Source organism: Geotrypetes seraphini, chromosome 4 (genome assembly GCF_902459505.1).
Source record: "Geotrypetes seraphini chromosome 4, aGeoSer1.1, whole genome shotgun sequence".
NCBI lineage: Eukaryota > Metazoa > Chordata > Amphibia > Gymnophiona > Dermophiidae > Geotrypetes > Geotrypetes seraphini.
Window position 1 is genome coordinate 99,882,145 of NC_047087.1, and position 16,014 is coordinate 99,898,158.

General features: G+C 42.4%; 1 protein-coding gene across 3 annotated transcripts in view; it reads left to right on the plus strand.

Moving 5' to 3' along the window:
* Window positions 1-1,456: 1,456 nt before the first annotated feature.
* POP4 (POP4 homolog, ribonuclease P/MRP subunit) overlaps window positions 1,457-16,014 on the plus strand; it is a 35,523-nt gene continuing 20,965 nt past the window's right edge. The window contains exons 1-2 of one of the 3 annotated variants that reach the window (XM_033942256.1): window positions 1,457-1,617; window positions 8,183-8,308. In XM_033942256.1, coding sequence (XP_033798147.1) covers window positions 8,302-8,308 — 7 coding nt within the window. In that variant the 5' untranslated portion in view covers window positions 1,457-1,617; window positions 8,183-8,301. Of the gene's footprint in view, window positions 1,618-1,975; window positions 2,639-8,182; window positions 8,309-16,014 lie in introns of those variants that run through there. The other 2 variants (XM_033942258.1, XM_033942257.1) reach the window with 2 other exon arrangements.

Consider the following 16,014-nt stretch of genomic DNA (forward strand, 5'->3'; position numbering starts at 1 on the left):
GAAAGCTGGACTTGGGAGAATCCCTAGACGTAGTGTATCTAGACTTCAGTAAAGCCTTCGATAGCGTCCCTCACCGTAGGCTGTTGAGCAAGATGAAATCGATGGGGTTGGGAGAAACGCTAACTGCATGGGTCAAGGATTGGCTAAGTGGTAGACTTCAGAGGGTGGTAGTTAACGGTACCCTCTCTAAAACGTCAGAAGTGACAAGTGGAATACCGCAGGGCTCAGTCTTGGGCCCTCTCCTTTTCAACTTATTCATAGGGGACCTGACTCAGGGGCTTCAAGGTAAAATAACACTATTTGCCGATGACGCCAAACTATGTAACATAGTGAGCGGCTCTGATTTACACGATAGTATGACGCATGACCTTTTTTTGTTGGAACGTTGGTCATCTACCTGGCAGCTGGGCATCAACGCCAAGAAATGCAAGGTCATGCACCTCGGCAGTAGGAATCCGTGCAGAACTTACACCTTAAATGGTGAAACCTTAGCTAGGACTGTAACAGAACGAGATTTGGGAGTTATCATCAGTGCAGATATGAAAGCTGCCAATCAAGTGGAGAAGGCTTCATCTAAGGCAAGACAAATGTTAGGTTGTATCTGCAGAAGTTTCGTCAGCCGGAAGCCTGAGGTCATCATGCCGTTATACAGAACCATGGTGAGACCACATCTGGAATACTGTGTGCAATTCTGGATGCCACATTACCGTAAAGATGTGCTAAGAGCAGAGTCAGTTCAGCGGATGGCCACCAGGATGGTCTCGGGGCTCAAGGATCTCTCATACGAAGAGAGGCTGAACAAGCTGCGGCTCTACTCTCTCGAGGAACGTAGGGAGAGGGGAGACATGATTGAGACATTTAAATACATCTCCGGACGTATCGAGGTGGAAGAAGATATTTTCCTCCTCCAGGGATCCTCAGCCACAAGAGGGCATCCACTTAAACTCAGGGGTGGGAAATTTCATGGGGAAACCAGAAAGTATTTCTTCACCGAAAGAGTGGTTGATCATTGGAACAAGCTTCCAATACAGGTAATCGAGGCCAACAGCTTGCCAGATTTTAAGGGTAAATGGGATGCCCATGTGGGATCCTTAAGAGGGTGGAGTTAAGGATGGGTCATTAGGAGAGGGATCTCCAGGAGAGCAGACTCAGGGGGGTGGGTCTGTGAAGTGGGCAGACTTGATGGCCTATGGCCCTTATCTGCCGTCATTTTTCTATGTTCTATCTATGTAACTTATAGCAGGGGTAGGGAACTCCGGTCCTCCAGAGCCCTATTCCAGTCGGGTTTTCAGGATTTCCCCAATGAATATGCTTTGAAAGCAGTGCATGCAAATAGATCCTGAAAACCCGACTGGAATAGGGTTTTGGAGGACCGGAGTTCCCTACCCCTGACTTATAGGGTTGTAAACGACTGCACATTAAAAACGTGATCTTAAGCTTTCACCTCCCCCTGTGCCCTCCCCGCAAAGCGCTCAGAAATCAATCCTCCACCGGAGCCTTTCATGTACCGCGAGCCGCGGCTCCGCCCCCCTCGACTCCACTTCCTGCTTCCGGTGAGGCAACGGAAAGGCTCTGAGGCCGAGCCGGGGGAGTGTTTGTGAACAGCTGCAGCTAGCGGTGAGTTTGAAGGTCTGCGAGGGCAGGAGGGAGCAGCGAACGGGGAAGGTGCTAGACCGCGGGAGTGCAGGGAGAGCGGAGGTTGCGGCAGATGGAGCCCGTTCAGCCTGGGAAGAGCTGCTCAGTCTGTGAACTCGGCCAGATGCGTGTTTCACGTGCCTGCAATGACAGTCCACCGCAATAGACACCGCAACTTTAAAAAGATGAAAATGTGATAGCTGCAAATAAGGAGAGGACAGGATGGCTAAGCAGTTGACACCGGTGAAGCTGTCCTCTCGTTCATACCGCTGTAACCCAAACAGGGCGAGCCAGTCCTGGTTTTGTTCCACATGCAGGGGGATGTAGTCCCTGCTTCAATAGGGAGTAGGGCACTGGTATTGGCTTACAGATAATTAGTTTTTCAAACGATCCCTAAAGAATATGCTGGAGAGATTTCTCTGCAAGTGAGGAAATAGTTTGTGTGTAAACCTGTCTCCTGCATGTTCACTCAGAGATGCCGAAGGTACTCTGTCTCCCCCCCCACCCACCAATGTATTTACTGGCCAAATGAAGAGTGAGATCTTTCCCCAGTTTCCAGTACAAATCTGGAAATGAATGTTGTGCTGCTTAGCAAAAATAATACACCATGAAATAATATTTATCTTTCCAGCTTCCAGGTTCCCAACACTAATTAACTTAAGGTCTCCTGCTCCAGTCCCTAGTTCCACTTTTGTTTCTTCAGCTGGCAATGATTAGGGGCTTTCCAGACCTCAGCATCCAGGGAGCCTTTGTGTTCAATATTTGCCCCCTAATTCGCCTTCCCCACCAAACATCGGCCTCTCTTCTCCCTTCCTCCCCATCAGCAACAACTCCCTGTTTTGCCTCTCCTTTCCACCCTCCCTACCTAGTATCTGCCACTCTTCACCACTTTCCCCTGTTTCCCAGCATCTTCTCCTCCTTCAGATTACCAGTGCTGCCTGCTTCACTTCTTCACAAGACAGATCTGGAAAACTTTCTAGCTAATGGAGTGTATGAAAGGAAGGTATATCTGTGTGTGCTGTGAAATTCATTTTATTAATGTTTGCTATTTGCCTAATTCTTGTGATTTGGTATTATATGTTTATTAGGGATAGCCTGGAAACATAACCTGTTTGTGGCTCTTGTGACCCATCAGTGAATACCTTTGGTGTAGACTAGAGGATGTAAGTCAGAACTACTCCTCCCTGCACATAACGGCTAAGTAATGACTAGTTTTGGGGATTAGTCTGGGATGTGTTTGGTGGATTTCGCAATGCCACATCATAAAAAAGAATACAGTGGTGTTGATGTATAGATAATTTCTTTATGGAATGAAATTTAAATTTTTCCTAAGTTTTATTTAAGAAACAGAACACAATTGCCTCCACAGTCAAATGGTGTATAACAGTAATCTAGCCTTAAACTTGTCTTAAAAATACTGTTGATGTTAACACTTGAGATATGGTTGGTAAAAATCTGTTAAGTATACACCACCAATTATGAAGACTTTTTTTTTTTAGTACAGTACCTGGTAGATGCTTACCTTGTGTGGTTACTGGCACGTTCAGCACATTCCCCTTGTCCATTTACAAGGGAAGAAGGGCTGGAAATATCACCACAGAAAAATGCCACAAATAGAAATGTGAGTGAGATAGACATTGAATGGCTTCAGTTTAAGCTAGCTAAATTAAAAGTACACTTCTTCCTCCATATTCACTGTGATAGGGGATTAACAGACCCGCAAATACTGAAAAACCGCAAATAACTTTTTTATATGTTGTTCGCTGTTTTCTATTAAAAACCATCATGAATATGGTGAAACCGCAAATAACATGGTAGGAGACCTAGCCTGTTCCTGAAGGAGAGGCAAAACACGGTGAAGAAAGTGCTGGGGATCAGTGATTTCTCTATGCAAGCTGATGTAATTTTGAGGGAGGAGCCAGCAAGCTAAAAACCGTGATTAATCGAAACCGCCATTGCTGAAACCGCGAATATGAAGGGAGAAGTGTAGACAAAATGATAGGGCTGATCAGGATACATTTGAAGGAATTAAGGGAATCTACAGGAGTTCTGACGGCTCTGCTGTCTGGCCCTTTCACTTAGTCAGGAGTGGTTCTGCATGACTGAAGGCAAGCAGATACTTTTCTTCACAAAAGTCAAAGGAAGGTGGAGACTGGGAGCTATCTAAGTTAGCAATTGTCTTGTTAGACAATTGTAATCAATGGCTTTGACTGGATGACCAAAAGTTGAATCAGGGGAGAGTGCTAGATGAGATGTACTTTGATTTCAGCTAAGCCTTTGACTTGATTCTGTAAAGGCAACTTATAAACGGAGTGTGCCCTTGGTACGGGCCCTAAAGTGACTTGCTGGGTTAGACATTGTTTGAGTGGAGGGTGACAAAAGTTAGTGATAAATAGCATTCACTCAGAGGAAAAAAGCATTGCCAATGGTGTGCCTCAGGGATGGGTCCTTAGTCTGGTTCTTTTCAATAGTTTTGTGAGTGATATTGCAAATGGGCTATCATGAAAGGTTTGTCTCTGGAGAATGACCACAAAATCTGCAATAGGGTAGACATCCTGGAAGTGGTGCAGAACATGAGATGGAATGTTGTGAAGCTTGAGGAATGGTCTAGAGCAGTGGTTCCCAACCCTGTCCTGGAGGACCACCAGGCCAGTCAGGTTTTCAGGATAGCCCTAATGAATATGCATGGAGCAGATTTGCATGCCTGACACCTCCATTATATGCAGATCTCTCTCATGCATATTCATTAGGGCTATCCTGAAAACCCGACTGGCCTGGTGGTCCTCCAGGACAGGGTTGGGAACCACTGGTCTAGAGCAAGCTTGTCCAACCTGTGAACCTGGGGCCAGAACTCAGCCTGCCATGTGATTTTTTCCTGGCCCTTGGAAGCTTGGCAATTCATGTGGTTCTTATAGCTAGATTCATAGTAGCCAACTTGTGAAAATGATTGGGGTGCTGAACTTGGCACTCAACAAATTTCCTCTCACCCAGCAAAGAAACCCAAAATAACATCTGATAATGAATGACAAGCTTGTATCTAAATGTCAAGAGTAGGGCTGGTAATGTGGACAAATCAAGAACTAGGGTCTTGATACGCTCTCCTCCAACTCACAGCTTGTCAGGTTCTCTCACTCTCATCTACAGCTCTTTTCTTGAACCAGTCCCTCAGCCCATCATCTACAATACATTTTTTTTTCTTCCTCGCTCCTTGAGGACGAATCAGGGGAGAATCAGGAATAAGACCTGCATGATAATGTAGGCGGAAGAAGACGCAAGCATAAAACCTGCATATATTGTAGGCGAAGACCCATGAGAACCTCAAATAGTTATATTTTTAAGAGAGACATTGTGCATATGAATTCAAACTTCTAAGCTGTCATTTTCCTCTCTGCCAGTAAGAGAGAGATTCACCTTTGCTCCAGAACCAGCAGTCAGATCTCCTGACTGTGACATCAATGTTTTGGGACTTTTCAGAACAGTACAATACATGATAAGAGGTCCTTCTAAGAAGTACTAGCGAAGGACAGTGTAACTCAGAAAGGTGGGGGCTTGATCTCTGAAGTTATTAGCCTTAGTATTGGGAATGCATTGTCAGGGAAATATAGAAAGGTCAGCAGATTTGGCACCAGGTGATGTCACGTTTTAGTATGGCTCCATATAGCCAATAAAAATGATGAATGTGATGTAATCTGTAACTAGGTGGTACCCTAGGCTACTATAAATATTATGCCGGCGGGTATAACGGAGGGAGAAGAGAGAGGAGTCAGACCCAAAAGAACTTTCATAACGTGCTTTTTATTTGGGAGCAGAGAGAATTAATAGCTCTCTTCCTGTTTTCTCCCGAAATTTTTTTTAGCCTGTACTGCTTCTCATTTCCCTACATTCCCCAGCAAACTCCAATACACTGTTCCCCAACCAGATGCTGTTCAATGGAGGTTTAGCATCATTTCACTGCTTCACACTTCTCACTCTTCTCTACATGTGAAATTTCCTTTCCATGGTAGGTTTAACTCATCTTCAATTTGTGACTCCATATTGACCACAGACATGAATCATTTCTCTGCTGTGCTCTCCTTGGCTCCAAGCACATTCCTGTTTTCTGGGATTGCTTCCCCATCCCCTTTTGCACTGCAGCACTTCCCCTGGCACTCACAGATTCCATGTCAATGACCACCCTCTGCCTGTAGAATCTACATGAAATTCTTTGCTTACATGCTCATCCTGAGCTCTGGAAACTCAGCAAGATCACAGTTTGAAACCTCAGAGATTACATGTTAAGTGGGAAAATATATTCCAGCAACCCAGGGCATAGAAGTATGCACTCATACTAAGCCACTGTATTTGGGCTGCCTACATGATATTGCTCCTGTGACCAAGGAACAGTCATCCAGCTCAAAGAGCTGAGTAGAGATTTAGGAGATGGCTGCAGAGTTTTACTAAAAGCCAAGAACAAGAATTTAGCAATCCTTGGTTTAGCAATCCTTGGTTTAGCAAACCAAGAAACACAATATGTCCCTTCTCCTCCTCCCTCCAACTTTGTCAATGATCTCCTGCCACCTCTTCCTTCCTACTTTTTTAGGGTCACATAGCCCAGTGCCCATTTCTGCCTCCTGTGGGATATAATGGGGAATAATATTTTTAATGTTTGCGAGGAAGTGGAACAAGTGCTACTCTTCAATCTTCCTCAGTTCAATCCCTGACCATAGCCCCTCTAAGGCGCCTGTAAAATATAATGGATGCCTTAGCATTTAGTGCATGCTAAATCGGTTAGTGTGCCTTAATAAAAGGACCCCTAAGGGATAATCATTTGAAAATAAGGGAGGGGGAAGCTGTGGCTCACTGGTAGAGCTGCTGCTTCTGTACCCAGATGTTGAGATCAAATCCCAGTGCAGAATTTGGGGAAAGTTATGTGGTTGGGTGGATAATCTTGTTTTGGAATATTCTTGAAAGATAATGTTGAGTCTAATATTGTGGTGGTGCGAGGTGAGTGGATGAGAAATTTTTTTTTTTAAATTTAATTTTATGTTTTTACGATGTCATGGTTGATAACTACTTTGGGTGCTTTTTATTTATGATAGTAGGTATAAATAAGGAAATTTATTGCTCATACTATGGTGACTGTAAAGGTTTTATATGCCCCTGTTTGTGGAATATAGGCAAGATTGTCTTTTGGGAATTTTTCCCATTTTTTCATCTGTCCCTTCTACTGTGTTGAAAAATTATTGATAATACGTACTTTCCTTCAAATAACAAGTCATAGACAAATAACTCTACTGAATATGGATATCTACTGGGCCATGTTGATTAGTACGGCTTAGCTTAGTACTTTTGTTTTTATCTTGTTGGATATTTTCTACAGGGGAGAAAAAGACCTCAAGCACCCGCAACTGCTTATTGTTAAAACGTGTCTTAATAAGTCAGCTGTATGCGGGCTATCACCGGTCAAAACTCCCCTTTTTCTTAATATTTTTTTCTTTTGAATTCTTTATTCTTTTATCATTTTTCTCTGTTCATTTCATTTTTTTTTTAAAGTATCCATTATAGGAACCCTTTGCCCAATATAAAATATACTTAGCGTGGGATATTTACTGCTCAGCTTTATGTGTCCGACAGAGCGTCCCCGTTTCGCTCTTCATATTTCAGAAGAGCTTCTTTAGGAAATGGGTAATCCTATATTGCCAAATCTGTAAAGCTTTGTATAGCGTTCTACAACAGAATGGGCAAAAGGTTCCTATAATGGATACTTGAAAAAAAAATATCTGAAATGAACAAAGAAAAATGATAAAAGAATTATAAGAATTCAAAAGAAAAAATATTAAAAAAGGGGAGTTTTGACTGGTTATAGCCCGCGTACAGCTGACTTATTAAGACAAGTTCTAACAATAAGCAGCTACGGGCGCTTGAGGTTTTTTTTCTCCCCTGTAGAAAATATCCAACAAGATAAAAACAAAAGTACTAAGCTAAGCAGTACTACATCAATTTGGCCTGGTAGATATCCATATTCAGTAGGGTTATTTGATGATGGTTGTCCTAGTCCAGTGTTTCTCAACTCGGTCCTGGAGTACCCCCTTGCCAGTCAGGTTTTTGGGATATCCACAATGAATATGCATGAAAGAAATTTGCATAGAATGGAGGCAGTGTAGGCAAATCAAGTTTATGCTGCTAAGGAAATATTCTGGCTCGCAGCCATAAAAGCTTGAATACTTGTAATATTTGCTCCTTATCCATTTCATCTTTTGTTAATTCACTCTCATTGTGAGTTGATGAGCATAGAAGATCCCATGGTAAATTTAATGCTCCATCCTCTGCCTCTTTCAGCTACCAAGCTTTTATAATCTAATTAGCTTACTAAAGCTAGCAAAGCTGTGACCTAAATATCTGGCCAGCTATGTCTCTGTGGTGTTGCTGGACAGTATCTAGCTACCACCAATCTATTGGCACCATCCTGATTAGTTCCTATCCTTCCATCATGCTAGGCAGGAGCCTGTGAATCTTGTTTGGGATGCTGTAACCATTCTGCACATAGATCTGTGTTCCTTCTACCCAGGTTCCTGTGTTGTTGACACTGTGGATGCTGTGACCTCACTGTGGGAAGGGCAGGAGACACTCTCTGTTGGGAGAGTGGACAGCCAAATCCTTTGGTGCAGCTGAGCTGCGTTAAGGGAAATGGAGGGTGAGTAATTGATAAGCATTTGCTTAATGGTCTGTATCATATTCTCAAATGCTATAAAATGGATAAGTTGTACTTACCATATAACATTAGGAGACATTTATTTGGTTGATAATTGATTTTACAGTCTAGGGGTATAAAAGTGAGGGACCAGAATCAAAGTTTTCTGTATTGGTGGTTGTGAGGATTCCAACTACCGTATTTTCCCATATTTCTTGTTGTAAACCGCCCAGAACTGAAAGGTATTGGCAGGATAGAAGACATCAATGTAATATAAGCCGCGGCCTATACATGGGTTTTACAAACCTGTGTATGGGGGCGGCCTATCTACATATTTAAAATCATCCCACCCACCCCGGTACCTTTTTCAAAAACCCCTCGCTGGATGGCAGATGGCTCGAGGCTGGATGCCAAAGAGATCGCAACTGCCCTGCACCGCTGGAGATTTGAGTCGTACAGCGAGGGGATTTTGAAAAAGGTACAGGGCGGGGGGGGAAGGATGATTGGAAAGGCAGCCGGCAGGTAATGTACTGGTAAGATAAGCCGCGGCTAATACCATGAGGAGGCTTATCTTCCAGTTTTGAAAACATAGGTCACCTTTTTCTGCATGGGGGCGGCCTATGCAGAGTGGCGGCCTATATGCAGGGAAATACAGTACACATGAGTTCGAAATTGTTTTAAAGGGGTCAAATAAGGCTTAACATAAGGGCATTCTTGATTTTCTAGGCTTTATCTCATCATTGTAAGGTTATTGGCTATTTCAATGATCTTTAAGGAGCTATTATACTAACTTGTGCTAATGTGGCATTTACTATGCATATTAACAGCCAATGTTGATATGATTCACATGAGGCAAGTATCCACATACTGTAAAGTATGTGCATTAATGCATACATAGACCAAAATGTAACTTCCTTGGGTTAATACACCTGTTAGATTTTGCACTTTTTATCGGGCATCATTTTTTGCCATGCAAATCAGATGAATTATTTATCATGCTTTCATCATCTCATTAACATATGTTTTGAGTATAATATACATACTAACTTATTGCCATTAATCAATTGCACTCTGTTAATATAGTCTAGTACAGTGTTCCCTTAATTCCAACCTGTAGTGTTTGTTGTTTTGCTCATACTTTGATTTTTTTTCTTTGCTATCTTAGTTTTTACTATTTCTGATAGCCACATGTATTTAAACACAAAGTGGCAGTTGCTAATAAACTAGCAAGGGAAGAAAAGATAGCACCAAGAGAAAAGAGTCCAAAGTAGAAATCCCAAGATTTATTGATTAAATATGCCCATGACCCTGTTTCTAGAGAATGACATGGTGACAAAATTTCACCATTCCCATCCCCGCAGATAACCATGAGAAACCATCTCAATGTCATTCTTTAAGGAGAAAGGGAAGAATCAGAGTATGAATGGGCAAAGCCATTGATCCTCAAGCCTTGCATTGAAGAATGCTTATGTAGAAGGACTGAGGTTGAGATAGACACTAAAGAATAACAGTCTCTGGTATCCAAAGCAGATATTATGATGTCATAATGCCTCATTCCACCAATGCCTAAGAGCCAACCTCATCAGTGATGTCATGATGGGTTCATTATCCTATTTTTGGCTCACATAAGAACCTGAGTGTGAATGGGCACAGCCACTGACCCTCAAGCCTTGCATTAAAGAATGCTGGTGTAGAAGGACTGAGGTTGAGATAAACATTAAAGAATGACATGGGATGGATTCCCACGGTTATCTGCGGGAACGGAAATGGTGATGAATTTTGTCACCGTGTCATTCTCTATCTGTTTCATCTAGTAAGGCTACATCAGGGGTGAGTGGATGTTTTAAGGTACCAACTCAATACAGCACAAATATTTCAGCATATAAATGTAAAAACAACCACGCAATAGTAATTAAAGGGCTTTCTTGGATAAGTTGGGAAAACACCATCGCTAAAACTTGGCCCATCTATAGAGCAACACTCCACCTGCTGTATTGACACAGTCAGCATGAGGCATGTGTAGCCCGTTAGGCAGACCTGGCTATGTAAGTGTCTGCATTCTCTAAGGAGTTCTAATTACAGCAGAATCTCAGTTAACTGGCATTCAACTAACCGGCACTCTCAACCAATCAGCAAAAAAACTGTCTGCAAAAATAAAAAGCCTCCCGCGCTCCTCGGACAACATCCATAGTCATGCTCCTGACCCAACAACCGCACCCTCCTGCTAGCCCCAGAGGCATCAGTTGCAGCCATAAATCTCCCTCTCTCCAGCTCCCGAAGCATTGCAGCAGCCACAAAAATCTCCCTCCCTTTCCGAAGCAGCAGGCAGCCAGTCCGACAAACTCCCCTCTCTCCCTTCTCTGAAACAACAGAGCCGGTCTGACAATCCTCCCCACCCCCCACCTGAAGCAGTAGTAGCAGCCAGTGAGCAGAGGAAGTGCTAGTAAACAGACTGCTTCTGCCTTGCCCCGGCAGGGCCTTTCCTTGCCACGTCACTTCTGACGTGGCAGAGGAAAGGCCCTGCTGGGGCTGGCCGTAAGAAGCCTGTTTACCAGCACTTCCTCTGCTCATCAGCTGCCACTATTGCTTTGTTTGGGTGAGGGAAGGGGGTTTGTCAGACTGGCTCTGCTGCCTCGAGGAATGGAGGGAGGGAGGGGGATTGTCAGACTGGCTCTGCTGCTTCTGGTGTGGAGGGAGAAGGGGGAAAGAGACAAGGTGAGAGACAAGGCAAGAGAAAGTGACCAAGAAAGAAGGGAAGAACAGATTTTTTTTCTCCGTCTCATACATCAGGCGACCTGTTAGTAGATTGCCTGCCAATCAATACTTGAAGTGCCCCAGATTTACTTGGCCATAATTACCATATATACTTAAATGTCCCCCGAGATTTATAGGCCGAAAAAATGTCCCCAAAAATAGGGGTCTTGGCTTATATTTGAGTCTTCCACCTCCGCCAGTCCCCCCAAAACCAGCAAACTTCATCTCATACCTGTGTCCACGCCCTACCCCCATCTCCACCCCCACTGGCTAGCAGCTAGCGTTCCCTCCTAAGCAAGAGTAAAAAAAATCTCCCTAGACTTACCATGATTTGCTGGTGGTCTAGTAGCATGTTGTGGCAGGAGCGATTCCCATTTGCTCCTGCCCATTCTTTCTCTGCAGCAAAAATGGTTGCTGAGACTTCTAGCACTAGCCTCATGAGACTGCCACTGGAAGTCTTAGCAGCCAATTTTGCTATAGAGAAAGAATGGGCAGGAGCAAGTGGGAATTGCTCCTACCCCAATACGCTACTAGACTACCAGAAAGTCACGGTAGGCTTGTGGGGGGGAGGGAATGCTAGCTACTGGTCGATGGGGGTGGGGGTGTGGGTATGTGCTGAAGTCTGCCAATTCTGGGGGGGGGTGGTGTTGCAGCAATAGTTGGGTTGACGGTGGTAGAGGGCACCACAGGGAAGGCAAGGGGAGAAATGGTAGAATATAAACTCTGGTTTATATTGAGTTACCATTGTTCTCCTAAAAAGGGGGAGGGGCAAAAACTTTATACTTGCACAGGTTTATATTTGAGTCTATACGGTAACACTCCCATTTTGTAAATAGAAATTTTTGTATTTATATTTATTTATTTCTTGATATACTGGTTTTCCGGTGGTATAACCAAAGTGGTTTCTATATTACATACAGGTACTTTCTTTGTCCCTAGTGGGCTCACAATCTAAGTTTTGTACATGGGGCAACAGAAAATTAGTGATTTGTCTAGGTTCACAAAGAGTCACAGTAGTGTGTGTTTGAAGTTTTATTAGTTTACTTACTACTTCTATTGACACCCCCCATCTTCACCAAGAGTGTGTGTATCTCTCTCTGTAGATAACCCCCTTTCCAAGTAGAGTAATTTTTTATCCCCAGGCAACTAACAGACTTGGTGCTCCGTGCCACTTGTTCTGTAATCTTGCTGTCTGCTGCTTCTGTCGCCACTGAAGAAACAGCAGTGGGCTTACAGGTTGGCTCTTAGTAAATCTGAGCTACTCTTCATGTGCAGGTGAAATTCACCAAGAACTGAACAGCAATGTGCAAACTGTAGGAGCACCACTGATTCTTTGACAGCAGCCAATGTTTTTTTAAAAAAACAAACCCACAACACCCACACCCACATTAGGGGGTTATGAAATCCCAGGCATCAGTGTACAGTTTATAAGCATTATGAAACAATTGATTCAAAATTATTATGACGACCTGGGACTTGACACGCCCTGTTGTTTTGTGGTGCACTGTCTAGTGGGGGGGGGGGAAGTAAAGGATGCTATGCTAAAACAAGCCAAAAAAATTAAGGACATGTCAATCTTCACCATACCATAAAACATTACAGAATTATAGTTCAGTAGTAGCTTAAAAAAATACTCAGCAATGAAAAGCATTTGAAATTGGAAGGATTTAATAGAGACATTGTCTTTCTCACCCATCATCAGATAGGGGGCCTTTGAACAGTAAGGCATTACCATCTCTGTCTGACTCCACTCCCTCTTATTGAGCTTTAGATACAGTATATGCAGACAACCTAAGACAGTGACTTCTTACCTTTTTCATGTAAAGGGCTGCTGTGCGAATATGAAAATGCTCCAAGGGGACACTAAAAGATTTCAAGCTTATAGCCTCCAGAACTGTGTCAGAGGGTGTACCAACTTAATATCATAGGCTAATTGCTAATTGCTCGGCATCAATGGTCAGTTCGGGAGCTCTTTCCAGCAGGGCACCCGACACCATCTTCATTCCTCCCCCGTTCCAGCAAGGGAGAGCCGACAGAGGAGAACTGCAGTCAGAGCCAACGGTCAGTTCTGGAGCCCTTTCCAGCAGGGCACCCGACATCATCTTCACTCCTCCCCCCCGTTCCGAAGGGACTGCCTCAGAGGATTTTGCATCATGTGCGGCAGTGGTGGTGATTACATTGTCAGAGATGTCACCTGTTCTTGGAGGAATCGCGGGTCCCCAGATGATCGCCATCGGAACTGGGGATGTTGGCAGTTGAATGTTTTTTTTTTCCATTCTTTGGCTTGTAATTATTATGATTATTTAACATCAGATGTTAATGCTCTTTTTTTTTTTTTTAATATTTTATTTTTATTTCTCTCTATACTTATTTTTATCTTTATTTTTATTTACTTTAATTATTATTTTTAATTCTATCTTTAACTTATTTATTCATTACTCGTTAGAATATTCATTTCTATCTATCTCTACCTCTGTTTTTATATTTTTATTTTTATTTTTCTTAAATTGTTTCTTCAGGTAATTTAGTTAGATTGTGAGCCTTTGGGACAGTTAGGGAATTTCCAAGTACCTATCTTATTTATTTTTATTTATTGTATCTTTTAATGCATCATTTTTGTAAACCGCTTAGAAACCTCACGGTTATTAGCGGTATATAAGAATTAAATTAAATTTAAATTAAATTATAGTAACAGCGGCCAGATTGATGCTAGCCTCTGCCTGGAAAAAGTCTAACCCCCACTAGACAGGTACAGCTATGTATGCTGCATGTAGAGACTCACAGTATTGCGTTCCAACAGGCTGCAATCGTTTCTGAAAGTTTTGAACCCTTTACATACAATGGTGCGCCCATTTGGGTTAGATTTCTGCACTGATACTATCTGACCTTATCCAAATTGTTGCGGTCAGGATTGCTGAAGGCAGAGGAGGGGGGAGGACGGGAGGGGGCATCTTTTGAATTTGGGAAAGCACTGTACCAAAGAGTTAGGGCTCCTTTTACTAAGCTGCGATAGCGTTTTTAGCGCGCGCAGAATTGCCGTGCACGCTAAAACTGCGCTACGTGGCTAGAACACCAGCTCCATGCTGGCGTTAGCATCTAGCACGTCTGGCAATTTAGCGCACGCTATCGCAGCTTAGTAAAGGGAGCCCTTAGAGTACAGATGTATAGCAATACCTCATGCAGACAACATTATACACTATGTATTGCAACAATTTTGTGTTGCTGTTCGGCTTTTTAATTGGTAAAGATAAAGAAATATTGCACAAAAAAAAAATTTCAAGCCTACACATACTACTAATTTTGTAAACTGCCTTGATCTACTGGGTATTAAACGTTAAATATTAATACTAATATTCTATAACACTTCAAAGATATAATTTAAAAACTCACTTTATTTTGGATTAACATTAGCAAATTCCACAAATGACACCTGAATAACATACTTACTTAAGAGATTGTTTGCAGTTACTATATCAAGTGAGCAAGACTGAAATTAATGCATTTACAGGATTTGAAGAGCATTTCAGCAGCTGACTTTGGGGGCTGCACGTTGGCGGCTACAGTCCTAAAATCTAAATGAGTTTGTAATGTTTGCCAGTATTATTTTTTCACTGACCTGATAAAGAGAGGATAGCTCTGAAAGCTTGCCACAGATATATTGTTAGTGTGCCAAAAAGGTCCTGCATATAACTTGTTTGTTGTACTGACTTCCACAAGCTTTAAGGATGTCTGCTGTGTGCAGACATCCATGTCAAAAATTTAGACAACCACTGTGGGAAGATATGGGTTTAGGATCAGATTATATTTTTTGAAACTGTTTTTTATATCTTAACCCCTTAGTCGCCTGTGTAATTCCCATGTTGTTAATCTATCTTATTTGTTCCACCTTCCCTTAACCTATGCTGTCTATTAAAATGTTTTATCGAGTAGTGTGTTGACACTGTAAGTAGAATACTATGTACTGTTGCTTGAATATTTTTATTGCTATAGTTGTCTATTGCCCATGTTTGATGTATTCTTGGATGAATTTTTTCAAAAAGGTGGTAAATAAATCCTAATAAATAATCACTGCCATAATAAATGAAAGTCCCTAATCCCTTTTTTGTCCTGTTTGCCTGTCTTGAATAGATAATAAGCTCTGACTGTTTTCCGTGTTTTGTGTAGAGTGCACTATAGAAATTATTAGTAGTAAATACTAAGCTCTGAATATTACATTTTAAACACTAGCTGTAGACACAAATGTGACTGTCCCTGGGAAGAAGTGACTAAAGGCTTAATATATCCTAAATGTTGAGACTGGGCAATTTTCATGTCAAGGGTCAATAAGCAGTTGGCATAAGTTGCATGCTTGAACTTTAGTAACTTTTGTTTTAATGTTTTTTTTCATATAAGAGAATGGGGTCTGGACTGTTGTATTAAAATTGCTCTAACAGAATTCATGAAAACCTCATTTTTTTGTTTCTGATAACTTTAGTCACCTTTTCCCAGAACTGGTCACAAATAGCTCTTCAGAAATGAGACGGAATAGAAAGAAAAGTTTATTGCAATTTTTGCAAAATTGAGGACAATGTTGTTTTATCCCAGGACAAGCAGGCATGATATTCTCACATGTGGGGTGACGTCATCTACGGAGCCCCAGCGCGGACAGCTTTTCAAGCAAACTTGCTAGAAGTTTCAAGTTTGCACACTGCACCTCGCACGTGCATGCCTTCTCGCCCACTAGAGGGCGCATCCCACCTCGTGGTCCTCAGTTCAATTTTTTCCGCGGAGCCAGAAAGCCCTGTGGATCTGAGCTCCAGTGTTATTGCCTTCTAGCTGCCGCGTTTCGTTGTTTTTCTTTAATTTTTTGATCGATTCGCGGTGCTGCTTTCTTTTTTCCTTTCGTAAAAAAAAAAAAAAAAAATATTTTATTTTTCGTTAGGCTCCGGGGGCTCCCGGCAGCCGTGGCCGCGGGA